This window comes from Corapipo altera, unplaced genomic scaffold (assembly GCF_003945725.1).
Source record: "Corapipo altera isolate COAL_440 unplaced genomic scaffold, ASM394572v1 65, whole genome shotgun sequence".
Taxonomy (NCBI): Eukaryota; Metazoa; Chordata; class Aves; order Passeriformes; family Pipridae; genus Corapipo; species Corapipo altera.
Window position 1 is genome coordinate 10,406,369 of NW_020884891.1, and position 13,939 is coordinate 10,420,307.

At 41.6% G+C, this 13,939-nt stretch overlaps 1 protein-coding gene across 3 annotated transcripts in view; it reads right to left on the reverse strand.

Annotated features, from left to right (window-relative positions):
• Positions 1-13,939, reverse strand: part of COL4A6 (collagen type IV alpha 6 chain) — a 116,249-nt gene that overhangs the window by 8,233 nt on the left and 94,077 nt on the right. For 2 of the 3 annotated variants that reach the window (XM_027645191.1, XM_027645189.1), the window contains 17 exons: positions 13,155-13,315; positions 11,989-12,168; positions 11,238-11,421; positions 8,702-8,773; positions 8,176-8,283; positions 7,761-7,982; positions 7,368-7,529; positions 6,365-6,373; positions 5,226-5,396; positions 4,405-4,548; positions 4,015-4,140; positions 3,582-3,763; positions 3,209-3,272; positions 2,622-2,696; positions 2,128-2,235; positions 1,302-1,409; positions 808-879 (listed from right to left, as the gene is read on the reverse strand). In XM_027645191.1, coding sequence (XP_027500992.1) covers positions 808-879; positions 1,302-1,409; positions 2,128-2,235; positions 2,622-2,696; positions 3,209-3,272; positions 3,582-3,763; positions 4,015-4,140; positions 4,405-4,548; positions 5,226-5,396; positions 6,365-6,373; positions 7,368-7,529; positions 7,761-7,982; positions 8,176-8,283; positions 8,702-8,773; positions 11,238-11,421; positions 11,989-12,168; positions 13,155-13,315 — 2,148 coding nt within the window. The remainder of the gene's footprint in view (positions 1-807; positions 880-1,301; positions 1,410-2,127; positions 2,236-2,621; positions 2,697-3,208; positions 3,273-3,581; positions 3,764-4,014; positions 4,141-4,404; positions 4,549-5,225; positions 5,397-6,364; positions 6,374-7,367; positions 7,530-7,760; positions 7,983-8,175; positions 8,284-8,701; positions 8,774-11,237; positions 11,422-11,988; positions 12,169-13,154; positions 13,316-13,939) is intronic. The other variant, XM_027645190.1, reaches the window with a different exon arrangement.

Sequence of the window (13,939 nt, forward strand, 5' to 3'; positions counted from 1 at the left end):
TTACCCTGAGTAAACACTAAGCAGCTCCCTCAGGAAAATTGTGGAGGGATTATGCTGTAAATGAAATATGCTGTAAATCATTACCTTTTGATAGAGAATATTTTAAACAAAGAAAACACAGGTCATCATCTGAGTTTCACACATGAAGACTGTCCATTTTCATGCACAAAACAGCTGCCACAAATTGTAAGTGATACTTTACAAGATATAAAAGGAGATTTGTAACTAAACAAGTCTTTTTGGTAAGGTCTTTCTCCACTTCTTTACATTTAGTGATGTTTGTAAAATAGAACCATATTCTATTTCATATGATCAAAAAGAAGAAAAAAAATCCAGCAAAAGCTTCCTAAAAGCAGAATCTGGAATATAATCAAAGAAATCAGCTTCTGATTTTACTGATGTCTTCCTTGAGCTCCATATAATGGAGGGCTCTGAAAAGCAGTACAGAAACATTTCAACACTAAGCCCAACTCAAAGCAAGCTGCCCTGCTCAAATCAAACATCCATTAGAAATGGAACAGTTTTATGATTTCACCCCATCAGTTTTCCAGCAGTGACATAGTCCTTCAGGAATTCAAGGAGAACCATCACCAGAAAAGCCTCCTCAGCTCCACAGGCTGCATCCTGTTCTTACTGACATAGAAGAATTTGTTCATGCACATTCAGTATCCTGAGGTCTTTTTTTCAGGTCATAATTAAATCCAGAACTGGGTGAAATAGGGGAATTTTGTGGGAAACACTGCTCTCATGATGGAGCATGGTATGCATTTACCCAGATATGACACTTCTACTACACATTTCCTTTACCTGGTGTTCCAGTAGACCCTTTAGTGCCTTGCAAGCCATTCAGACCATTTAAACCTGGAAATCCATGAAACCCTGAGGAGACAATGGGAACACATAAGTGAACAAATTACCAAACAATCTAGTTAGATGGAAATGCATAAGATGCTCCATGGAGAATACAATGCCTAAGGAAACCTGACATACAGGGGAACATAGGATGCAAAGTTTTCCTTCACACAAGCCCCCTTCCTGGAAACTCTTCCCACTGCTCTCACCAGTTTTACTCTCAGCGAACACCCATCAGTGATTCAGATCAACCAAGAGCCCCTCCCTCTCCAACCACTCCTCTGCTTGTTTCTAGCAGCTGGTGCCTGCACAGCACTGCCAAGAGCAGAGCAGATTTCCCACGCACAGCTGGCCCACACACCAGTGCTGCCTGCCTGCTGTGATAAACTTGGCCAAAACGCTGGTTTTCTGACCCAACTTCTCCCACCATGTGCAGGCTCCAGATATACCTTTAGGTCCTGCTGCTCCACGAGCTCCAGGGAATCCAACGGATCCCGGCTGTCCTGGAGGTCCTGGTGGCCCAGGGACTCCTCTCAGCCCAGCATTTCCAGGGATTCCTAAAGCAAGCAGAAAAGTATTTCTGTACTATACATCACATCCAGGCTGAAACAGCTCCACCTTACAGCTTCTGTTCCTGCACTTGACTCCTAGGATGGATGAATAAACTACTATTTAAATAAAGCAAAATCAGATCCAAATCCTTCCTCACTACCACTACTAGCATCATACATCATATTTGATGGCTCTTTATTTTAATCATAGCAACGACATTTTTTATCATCCACTAAGTGACACACTGAAACAGTTCACATACCACACAACTAAACTGTTTTTCAAATAAAATATTTCAATAACAACTTCCACTGTTGCCCAACCTTTAATCTTGATAACTATTTGGGAATCTACCTGCTAGATACCCCACAACCCAAAGACACTTATAGCTGTCCTTCTGGGTAGGTTTGGCTCTAGAGAGGGAGCAAACAGAAGTATTGAGATGAAAGAGTTGTGAAGAAGCTGCTACTGCTTGTATCTAATGAAGGTCTTTCCTATTTGTTAATGGAATTCCTTTAGGTTTCAATCGTGCAGGATTCACCATATTTGACTGACAGGACAAGGTGACCCCTTACACTAATGTCAAAGAAAATTCCCATCTCCTTGCCAACCTTCTTGTTTAAGCCTCAGCTGAGACAGACCAAACAGGGCTAAGGAAACATCAAGGTGAGGTTGTTCCAGTCACACCATGAGCTGCAGAACTGAAGAGGCCTAGTCCAGTACCTGCTGGCCCTTCTTGGCCAAGATCTCCTGGGCTGCCTTTGGGTCCATTCACCCCAGTGTTTCCTGGGTAGCCTGGTTCACCCTTGAGTCCTTCTCTCCCTCTCTCTCCTGAAAGTATAAAATCATATGGCACAAGTCAGACTGGAGAAAGGTGTGAAGAGGGTGAGAAATGTTGAGGTTGCAGCACTTGTGTCTGCTTAGCCATTGTCTGGGCCCTGGGCTGGACTCCCAGGATGCCAAATATCAGTGCAAGTTCACAAGTTCCTCCTCAAGAAGTGAAGTGGACTCAGCATTAGAACTGGGCTGGTCTTAGACATGTTCATTATCATCCAGATTTGTGCCCCACCTGGATTCCAGATTCCTCAGATCTCACTTCCAGGAGAGGGCTAAAGTATTTAAATTCATAGATTACAAAAATACCCAAATTTGGCAGTGCCATCCTGTTTAGTCTCTAGAATTTTGCTCTTCAAGTGAGCAATCTAGGGCTATTTTACCTGGGAACCCTGGGTCCCCTCGCTCTCCTTTTGCTCCAGCAATGCCAGGAACACCAACAGACTCTCCCTGGTCACCTGGAAAAGAAAGGGAAGACCATTCTGTAAATGATTATGGACAGAGGTTTCCAGAGCTCCTCAATGACCTTGTTTATGAAAATAAACCTTGCTAAACTTCAAATTCATGGAGCAAACAAAGTCAATAGCAAGTGATGCACCTGAGTCTGAAAACACTTATAACCAGCAATGGATGCAGCTCCACTCATGCAAATGCATTAGACAGACATTTGCAGGTAATTCCACAGCATGCTGCACTTCACACTTTTGATGTGAGGAAATGAGAGAAAAGGTGCCTCTTGCACTGTCCAACATGGTTCACATGGTGCTGTGGCCAAACTTTCAATGGAATATAAAGTATTCCATTGAATACTTAGGATGGGTCTTGTCTGAATGAAGCCCCTTACAAGGGGACATGTACTTTTGAGCCAGTCACCGGAGAGCAATGGACACTTCAGAACACATTCCTTTATGTCATTAGTATTAGGACTGTGCATCCTGAAAGACCATGTACACTGTGAAAGATTTCTTACCCTTTGGACCAGGGAGGCCAATAGGTCCAGGGAATCCAAGTATTCCTGTGATGCCATCTGAACCCTGAAAAAAAACCGACTAAAATGAGCCTTTGCCTTTTTATTATTGCTGACCCCAGTCTGGGTTATGTGGGATAACAGAACACAAATGTGTAGGAAGAAATACTACATTTGTAGTAATAATTAATAGTAATAATTAAATGACAATACTAAAGCGTCATTTAACAGTATGAGCCAAACAAAAACAATCTGGAAGTTTTGTAAGGAAAAATCCTGCCAGCTTCTGCTGCTTTGCTACAGAAGCACCAATTAGAGAACACAGGATTCTGCTAAGAGCATCAGAGAAGATGAAGATACTTAAGAAGGTATTTACCCTCTCTCCTGGCATTCCTGGAAATCCCATGATACCATGTGCACCCTTCTGCCCTGGCAGCCCAGATTGTCCAGGTGGGCCAGGGAAGCCTGGATCACCATGAAGACCTCTCTCTTTGCTTGCTGACCCAACTGGACCAGGGAGACCAGGCTGCCCACGGCTTCCTGGGATTCCTTTATCACCTGGGTTATACAGAAGAGTGTAATTTCAGTTAATAATACAGAAGAGCTGGCATTAGATCTGCAGAATAGAGCTTCAAAGGAAGACTTTTCTCAAAATTCAGAATTGCCATATGCAAATCTTGCTGAATGGGAAAGGCAGAACAGAAAACAGTAATATTGTAGGCACTGTCAGAAGGACAGACCATGCTCCACTGACAAGCCCAGTTACTGAACAACTGACACTAGCAACTAAATGCAATGTTGTGAAATACCTCTGGGTCCAGGGAATCCTCCAAGTCCAGCTAATCCAGGATCTCCTTTGTCTCCTTTGATTTGCAGTGCTTGTTCTGAAGGCCCAAGAACAGGAAGACCTGGTGGACCTATATCACCTCTGTCACCTGAAGAAATAAGAAGTCAGGAAATCTTGCAAAATAACCTAGCAGAGAAAGGTCATAGCACTAGAAGCCCGCAGATAAAAACAGAATTTCCATGCCTCCTGATGTGAATTCATCAGTAAGTGCTCAACATCTTTGTCAAACAGGCCAAAGCATTTCACAAGGAAGAAAAGAGCTAGAAACAAGACACCAGACACAGACGTCTCAGAACAGCCTCCCAAGTCCCTCTGCTGCACATCCAGAAAAAACATTTCAGCTATTTCTCACCTTTTTGACCTTGAAGTCCCACAGCTCCAGGGCTTCCTTTTCCTCCAGCTGTGCCAAGAGCTCCTTTAAACCCATTCACTCCAGGGACACCAGGCAGGCCTGGCATGCCAGGAAAACCAAGGAGGCCAGAAGATCCTTTCTCACCTGTATAGAAATGTTGAGAAATAGAAAGAGAATATTAGTCTCTCCTGGTACACTGCAAACCCACCTAGGTGGCAGGTAAAGGCTGTCTGGGTCTGGCCAGGCACCCAAATCTGAGTAGTCAAACTTCATGGCACAAGCACAGCACTGCCACTTCTTTCCCAGATCTCCATCCATGATGCTTTCAACCAGCACTTTTCAGTTCACCTTTGAGAGCCTGGTCCTGCTTCCACTGCAGAGCAAACCCAATCAGCTTCTTAGAGAGCAATGTGCAGATCCATAGCTCTGTTGCTTTCTGCCTAAAATAACCAGAATTCTGCAAGTAATCAGCTACTGTGTTGCTGCTTAATGACCACACAGACTGTAAAGTTTAACTTCCCATTTGATTTGTGCTTCATTCTCTCCTTTTTTTCTATAGATTTCATTCACTGCTCATAATTTCTTCATCTTTCTTGCCTTTCTATCTTGATTTACACAATCCTTTGTCCACAAGACCTTTAAGACAGATTTCCTTATGACCAGTATTTGATAATTAAATCCATAATTCATAACTCAGCAGCAAAACAAATGCAGTCCAGCACCAGTTGGGAATTCATTCTCTTCTGACAAGCTGTGCCTGAAATCACTATTAACAAGGTTATTTTTTGTGGGCACAGTAATCTCAAGACTGAAACACATACCTTTTGGCCCAGAGAAACCCGGATGTCCGTCTTGACCAAAAGGTCCAGGTGGCCCCACAAATCCTCTTTCCCCAGGAGATCCTGGAGCACCATCAAGACCTGGGAAGCCTTTCATACCAGCAGGGCCTTGTGGACCTACATCCCCCATCACACCTTTGACTCCAGGAAGCCCTGAATCAATAGAAGAAAGAACTCAATAGAGTATATTGCACAAACACCAGGACAATTTGTGGCAGCTTCCCAAGCTCTTTAAACACAGCATTGTTTTTAATGACAAATGGACCTTATGGCACATGCAGCCTACTAGAAGGCAGAAAGCTTAGAACTGCAAAAGCATTAGTCATCTAATAATAAAATACCTATGAAGAGGGTTACTGCCTACATCACTACACAACTGGCAAGAGTGAAACCCCTTATGATGTGTCCATTTTTGACCACTAACCTGTAGTGCAGTCTTACCTTTATCATCAAGGCAGCCAAAATAGAATGGGGAGCACCATTAATGTCAGCTTCTGCTACCTACCCCAGCCTCTGGGTGAACCAGACATCAACTGGAGAGGCTTGTTTTCACAAGTTTCTTTTCCACCTTGGTAGTTACTCAAGAGCAAATTGCTCACTAAAGGAACAAGCTGATTGTGCTGTCACAAAACCAACACCATATGCACTGTTTTGCCTCTAAATGTTTCTAGCTGAAGCTTTGTAACAGTTTACAATTTTAAATAAAGGCTCAAACCACTGAAAACAGAATGCTCAGATTCAAATGAAAGAAGAGAAGAAAAAAAAATCAGGTGGCTTCTGAAAAATGGCATTTGCAGCAGTAGTACCCAATATTCAAGTTTTGTTATACTTTGTTGTAATCTTCTAAGCTACAGCCCTGTATTTTTTGAAGCAGAAGATGAGAGAGCTGCCTTATTTAAGAAGACAAAGGAAACACACACACTTAAAATCTCTGCATATTAAGGATTTCCTTATAGGCTTGAAGCTTTGTTACTGTCTGAGCATTCTCCTTACAATGGTTCTTCGCCCTCTGGTTTGATTAGCAATGATAAGGGGTATCACCTACGGTCAATGCAATTCTTGTAGCATTAAAAGCTGGGTTGTTAGTCCATGAGCTTTTATGCTACACTGCATTTTCTCACCTTGACAGCCTATGTGAAGAACCCATAACCAAACAGTGTGACATCAGAAATGGAGAGTTGATGATAAATGGAATAGAAACATGGTGAAGGAAAAAACCAACAAAATATGTAAACAGAAGGAACAAGGATACAAAAGAAATTAATGATTCAGAGAGATAACAGCTGTGAAAAAACTTGATTATTTGGAGCTTATCATCCTGGCAATGGGAGGTTTTTAAAAACAGTTGAAGAAAAGTCATATGTGGCATACAGATCATAAATGTAAAACAGCAGAGAGGCAGAAGGAATGCTAATATTAAAATTTAAACAAAATTAAAAACTCTATGATTTTCATCTCAAATTATGTTCCTGCTTTTATTCATTTGTTGCCACTGTGCTCCAGCCCTGTCATTCTACATATCAGAACAGCAGTGTTACATGCCAGAGTCATGTCCTAGACCATTATCTACCAATTCCCAGGTCTCTCTTTGCTTGGTTCTCCAGTTTGGCACACACTGTTACAAAACACTTTAGTTCTTTGCAGCTTGAGAGATACTCCTATACTCAAAAGCTGGGTATTTTTCACTTTCAGTGAAGGAAAATATATTTATCTCCTGCCCCAGTGAAGAGAAAGACAGAGAAGACAAGTGATTGTTCTGAGAAAGTCGATAATTTTTTGATCTAAGTCACATTTCAAGCAACCACACATATTAGAAATTAATTGTCATGAAAATGGGAAATGAAGATTAGTCAATGATACAGCCAGCATGTAAGAGCAAAGATGTTAAAAATATCAAGACATTTAAGATGCTTTCTTCTTTCTGCTATGCTTTCTATAACATTGGGGCAACATTTTTAGGCAGGAGTTGCCCAGAGTCCAAGGCAACAGCCTCAAAATCTGCACTCTGTTATCCCTAACCAGGGGTAGGAACTCACTCCTAGCAAATGCCAAATCTCTCCCACGCTCCTTCAACCTTGCAGAGTTCAGCCCAGTTAGTTGTCTGCACTTGAAAACATTCCATACCTGGTGCTCCTGGAAGGCCAGCTGACCCCAAGGGTCCTGGTTTTCCCTTAATGCCAAAAGGACCTCCAGGGCCAGGAGGTCCCCGCAATCCAGGGACACCTGAATATCCTGGATGACCCTGTTCACCTTTAATACCCAGGAGGCCTGGTCTTCCATCTAGCCCTGGAAACAGAGAGATGTGAAGTTACAGAACAAATAAAGCAAAATTGACAATTTTAATTAAAAAGTGAGTTTCAATAAAAGCCTTTCAGTTGCATTAGATTCTAAGAGAAAACCAGCAAATTGCCATTTGTGAGCAGCTCTGAGGAGCTGCAGTGTCTTAAGGAGATTGGAAAAGATCTTTGAAAGACAAATAGTTTGATGTTTCCAGATACAAGCAGTATCATTGCTCACCTTTTGGTCCTGGAAATCCAATATCACCTGTCAGCCCTTTATCACCTGGGAGTCCAGGTCGGCCACGCTCTCCTAGGGCTCCACTCTCAGCACCAAATACATCTCCAGGAGCTCCTTTTATTCCAGCTAAGCCTGAAGCACCCATTTTCCCAGGCAAACCATCTGTTCCATCCAGTCCTGGAAGTCCTTGTGACCCTTGGTCTCCTCGAGGTCCAGGAAAACCTTCAAGAGAAAAGCAGTAAAAGACACTCAGCAGAAGCACAGACTAGCTGCTTCCATTAGCATCTTGAACAAAACCAACATTTTAAAAAATTCTATGCAAGAAAAAGTTGCTTGAAAAGTTGCAGAATGTTTCACTACTGAATTAGAAACAGTAACTCGTGATTGAAAGTCACGCCAGTAAATTCCCTCTTACCAGGTTCCCCTTGCAAGCCCATTATTCCTGGAGACCCTGGCTGTCCTTTAGATCCATGTAATCCAGGTTGGCCTGGAATGCCAGAAAAGCCTTTGCTGCCTTTGGGACCTAAGGGTAAAAATATATTAATTAATAATACTAACAAATGAATAATGGAAGACAAAAACAGCAGCACAAGAAAACAGGTTCAGATCTTTTCTGCAAAGCTGATGCTGGATACCCTTGCTGGATACACAATTTAAGCTAAATAAAGTCTCAAAGCTATGGCTGTTCATGAGCTACATAAACACAGAAACAGAGGGTTTGTGTTCAGAGGCTACTTGAAGGGGAAAAAAATGGTGCAGTCATTATGATACTCCATGAGATCTGAGTCTAGTTACTTGGGAAAAAAAAAGACATTGTTCTGCCAGTTAATGCTCTGGAAAAACTACCACTTGGAGGAGGATTAATTAGGAGGTATTATCTTTCTTGAGGAATAAGTGCTTCTTGGTGGTCAGCCAGTGCATTACATCAGTTGTCTCCCTACCTGGCAGTCCTGGAAAGCCGGGAGTCCCTGGGGGCCCATATGCTCCAGGAACTATGCAGGGCAAGGTGATACCTAAAACAAAGGAACATTGAGGCTGCACACAGTCCCTTTCAGGCAGGTGGTCAGAAGAGGAACATTTAATATCCAGATGCTTTTTACAGGACGCATCACAAGTGGCTGTGAGTGAACTTCTCTGAGACATTTTCTCTTCACGTATTGTTCAATAAAGAATGACATTTTCCAAAAAGCAAGCATTTTGGGTACTGACTGACCTGGAAAGGGTAGTTTTAATTAATACTGTTCCATTCACCTCACATGGCCTTAAGAACTGTCTTGTGCAAGTTTTTCAAAGACACTTCTGTAAAATAGCACATTCTGTATTTTACATTATTAGTCAGCAGTAGAATACTTGAACAATGGATATTTCATGTGAGAGTCACTGAAATGTAAACAGGATTGTTTCCTTGTGTGTTTTGCAAAATTATGTATGCAAGTCTTGCTGCAAAAATTATATAAGCAAAACTTCACCTTCCCCAGCTTAATACTCTACTTTATCACAGTTTATACAATAATATCTGAATATCAAGGAAATTAAACAATTATGAAATCATCGTGTCAGGCATAAAAGTGAAATATGGGCAATTCCAACATTTTTGGGTAATCTCATAATACTAGTCTAGCTTTTTTTAAAACACTGAGTTAGACTTCCAAAGCAAGACAGTTTCGCCTTGTTTTACAGCATGTGACATGAACTTGAGCAAAATTCCTCAGTGGTGTCTTTGACGTGGTAACTTCAGTAGGTCACAGACACTCTCCACATTTTTGTGATCAGGCCTTTCAGTCTGGGCAGTATAAGAAGTTTCTTTCACCCACCCACATTTCTTCAATATTAGATGAAATTTCCTACATCAAAGGTTCTTTTAATGTATGTAAATTATGTCCTAGTGTGGAGGGAATGATGCATTCACAAGTTTTCTTACACATCTCTGTGGAGGTGCAAACTGAACTGGCTAATGACTTATTCACACTTTCCCACATATTTTGACTATAGATACTCTTCTACAAAGGACTGCTTATTGTTCCCAAAGCTTTGATGTAGCATTCATAATAAGCTGGTTTCTGATGTGCTCCACAGAATATCTGGAGTCCACATCATGCACAGAGCATTTTACTTTTACTTATCTCACAATGCAATTTTAATTTAGCAGATTTTTTAAGAGACAATTTACCGAACAAAGATGTAAGCATTCATAGCTATGAATTAGTAAAGCTTTTAGCATTTAGCATGTGACTTGAATTGGAAAAAAAGCTTATGCAGACTGTTCCTGGGGGACATTAATGCTAGCTGTCTCCTCACCCCATAACAACAACCCAGCATGACACTGCTGTGAGGTAATATGGCATCCGGCATAGCCAGCAACCTTCCCAGCACTGTTCTGGCCTGGCTCTCACCTCCCTCTGGGTTTGAGAGTCCTCTGCCAACTCCTCACACTGCACTGGTCTTACCACCAAGTTTCTGAACTCAGAACATCAGCTTATCAGTCCAGAAACCTATGCTACAACATACAAACCTATGCAAACCAATATACAAACCTATGCCTGCAAATACATTACTGATTCTGCATTATTGATACTGAAAGAATTACAAACCTAGAAGCCCAAGTACACACAGAATGAAAAATACACTGAAAATCAGCAGTGACAAAATAAAAATACTGCTTGTCTTAATTTATATTTAAATGGCTGACATGGAATCAAGACACTGAGACTAGTTCTCTGCAGTCATTTTGTTATGAAAGCATTTTCCATAAACATTTAGATGTAACTCAATTTGAGAATGAGCATGAAACATCATATATGAAGCATTATCAAACCCATATTTACTGTATCACTTGTCATTATGGTATGCTTTAGGTACATACAGTGGCACACCAACTAAGCCAAACTGTAGTACCTGAGGAGGCAAACACAGCCCAGAGCTGGTTGCACCAGTCAAAACTGAACTCTCTACCTGAGTGTTGTGACAATCTCTTACTCACCAACACCTGTTCATTCATAAAATGTATTACAAATTGTTACTTAAAAAAAATCTGGAGCTCTTATTTCAATAGCAGTAATAGTTCTGAAAACTGATTAAGACATCTCAGATACCAGTGAGTTACTATTTTTATCTGGACAATGAAGTAGGTTGTGCTTTTTAAAAAACCTCATATCATCATTCTTCTGAACTACCTTTGGTGTAAAATGATTCTCCAGCAACAGTCAGTGAGTAGGTCCACCTAACACTCTCCCTATTTGAGCACTGCTTGAGTATTTGTTGCTTATTATCTGTGTCCTCCTGAACATGACAACTTGAGAAAGCTGTGACTGCTGTGTGAGGTTGGTGAGCCCATGAACCAGTTTCAATGAATTTAAAGAGCAATCTTTAGCCTAATGCAACCTTCTAGCCTGGCTACAAGCACAGCAGTAAGTCGAGTGCCATTTGACTTGCAGCTTTGCACCTTTTCATGATAAGGGCAGACCCAGCAACACCCACCTGGAGGGCCTGGAAGACCTGCTTGTCCTGGAAACCCATCCAGTCCTGGGTCACCTGGCGGTCCACGAACTCCACTAGGACCCGGATATCCAACACCAGGAGAACCTATTTCTCCACGATGGCCCTTGGAGCCAGGTAGTCCTGGCAGTCCTTTTTCACCTGGGAAACCTAGCCCACCATCACCCTGTTCACAGCAAAGACAGTTACAGCTGAAAATCAAAGATATATAATTTTTAAAAGTGCATAAGAGTTTTGTTGTGCAAAGGTTCAGATGAGCCTGGAAAGGTATATGGAAACGACTATAAATTATCTATCTTTATTTTAAAATGCAGAAAAAATCAGTGACTATTCAAAAGAATATTTTATGTTCTATTTGCCAAAATGCAAATATTACATATTCCGAAAGACATTTATTTTCTTTTTAATTAAAAAGTTTCTGGTGCGATTTTTCTATTTTGAGATTTCCCTTGTAGTTATGCCCCCAGTGTCTTTTATCTTTTAGGACACAATATAAAACAGAATTAGGGTCTACCCCACTACTGAAGTTTGTCTTTTGACTGAGTAGCCAGAGGTATAAGGATTGGCAATTATTAATCCTGACAAAGACAAATCTGTGCTCCAGGATGTTGAGCTTTTTGTGTCTTTGGAGATTTACCACAGGGCTAATCACAACCAGTTAGCTAGGCCCGGCCACTGCCTCTGCTCCTTACTCCAGTTTTGAAGCAGTGCTGCTAAATTAATTTGGACTTACTGGAGGGCCTGGTGGGCCTGGTAAGCCTGGAAGTCCATCCCTACCAGGAGTTCCCGGGGTGCCTGAAGGTCCTCTGGGTGCTGTCGCACCACGGTCCCCACGAGCACCTTTGGCTGTTGCATAGGATGGATCCCCTTTTTCTCCCTTAGGGCCTGGAAGACCTTGCTGACCAGCTGAAGCCTACACACCAAAAGATAAAAAAACCCCAGGAATATGAGGAATATGAACACGCAGAGAAAAGGCTTTGCTTCTTAAAAATGTCATATGAGGAAACGACTGGAGCTGGAAAGAATCTCCAAAGGGTTTCCTATTGTATACATTGCACTGGGAAAAAAAAAAAGAGAGGTTTGATTATTTTCAACTGTTTCTCCTGTCACTACAGCTTTACATGGCAAGACAAACCAGCACTAGAGTGACAGCAATCTTGTATGGCATCTGGGAACGTTATATCACTCATGATATAACAGGACCCAAGTACTGAATCTTCTTCCCTATTCCTTGGTGTGCTGCATTTACTGACAGTGATAAAGATACTCTGAAGCTGAAAGATTGGTATCTTTATGGACTACAATTTTCAAAAGTAAATACTTACAATGAGCAATGCTCAGCACTTTGGAAAATCCTGTTTGTTATGGTTGCTGTTTGATAAAACACCCAGCTCAATTCCCACTGATGTAATTAGCATCCAGCAGTCAGGAGGCAGACTGCATCTATGGTGCACAGTTTTTACAGCTATGAGCAATGATGTGGAAAGATCTCACCGTTTGATTTTTCAGATCTTCTCCCCATGCACATGTACATCTGCTTCCCCAGCCAGCCCTCACTTAGAAAGAGCCCTGGGTCTAATCCATGTATGTCTACATCCAAGAAGTCCTGGGGTGAATAACTGCTACTGTTTTTATCTTGACTGATGAACGTGCAGTTCTCAGAACTTAAGAACCATTTCTTCTCCCATTTTTTATAGGTGATGCTGTCTCTACTTTCAGCTTCTTTTCACAGATCAGTTTTTAGGTTGTTTCTTTTTTTTAAAATGCAAACAAATAGAAGACATCATGGAAAAAAATAAAAACGTGTTCTGCTTTCACTACATTCAACACCAGCAATTGCACATGGGCACTTCTTCTCCTTTAATTCATGACAACCAATATAAACTCTTCCTGCCTTACCGGAGGGCCTCGCAGTCCTGGTGCACCCACAGTGCCTGGGTCTCCACCAATGCCCTTAGCACCAGGCACACCAGGGCTTCCCGATGGACCTGGTGGACCTGAGATGCCTTTTAGGCCAGCTCTTGTAACTCCTCCATCACAAGCACAATCACCTGCCTCTCCTGGAAAATACAGTCAACACTCCAAACTCAGTTTCATTTGGATAGAGACCCTTTTCAGTTGCAAGAGCTTCAAAAGGAGTATTTGATTCAATTAAGACAAAGCCATTCTCATATGATTTGATTTTATGCCTCCTCTGCTCAGGTGATGAGAGTGCCAAGCAAGTGGAGCTCAGGTTTTCTCCAGTTTAATTTCTGTGCAGTACCCCTCACCAAATTACCATATGCAGCATAAACCTTCTAAACAGATGAGTTTAGGAGAGCTTTAGGGAAGTCTTGTTGGTTTTTTTAGAGATAGTTATTATGTCAGAGAAAGCAACTCCATACTCCCACTCACAGTAGGTTACAATGACCCTCACCTGAATCTTTATATTTCCCTGAACTGTAATTGGCCATGGACTCAAACAATCACCAAGCACAGTGGTGTCTGCATCATAATGGCTTTTGCTGCTGATTCTGTCAAACACTAAGACCCAAATTCTCATAAATTTTAGCACAGAAGAGAATAAAATTGAGTTTCTCTGTCATTTACAGCCTGTATTGCCAAAAGCAATGAACAAGATTTTATTTCTAGGTCTCACTGCATCTTATGGCTTTAAAGTATAACTTACTTAGCTAATTTTCTGG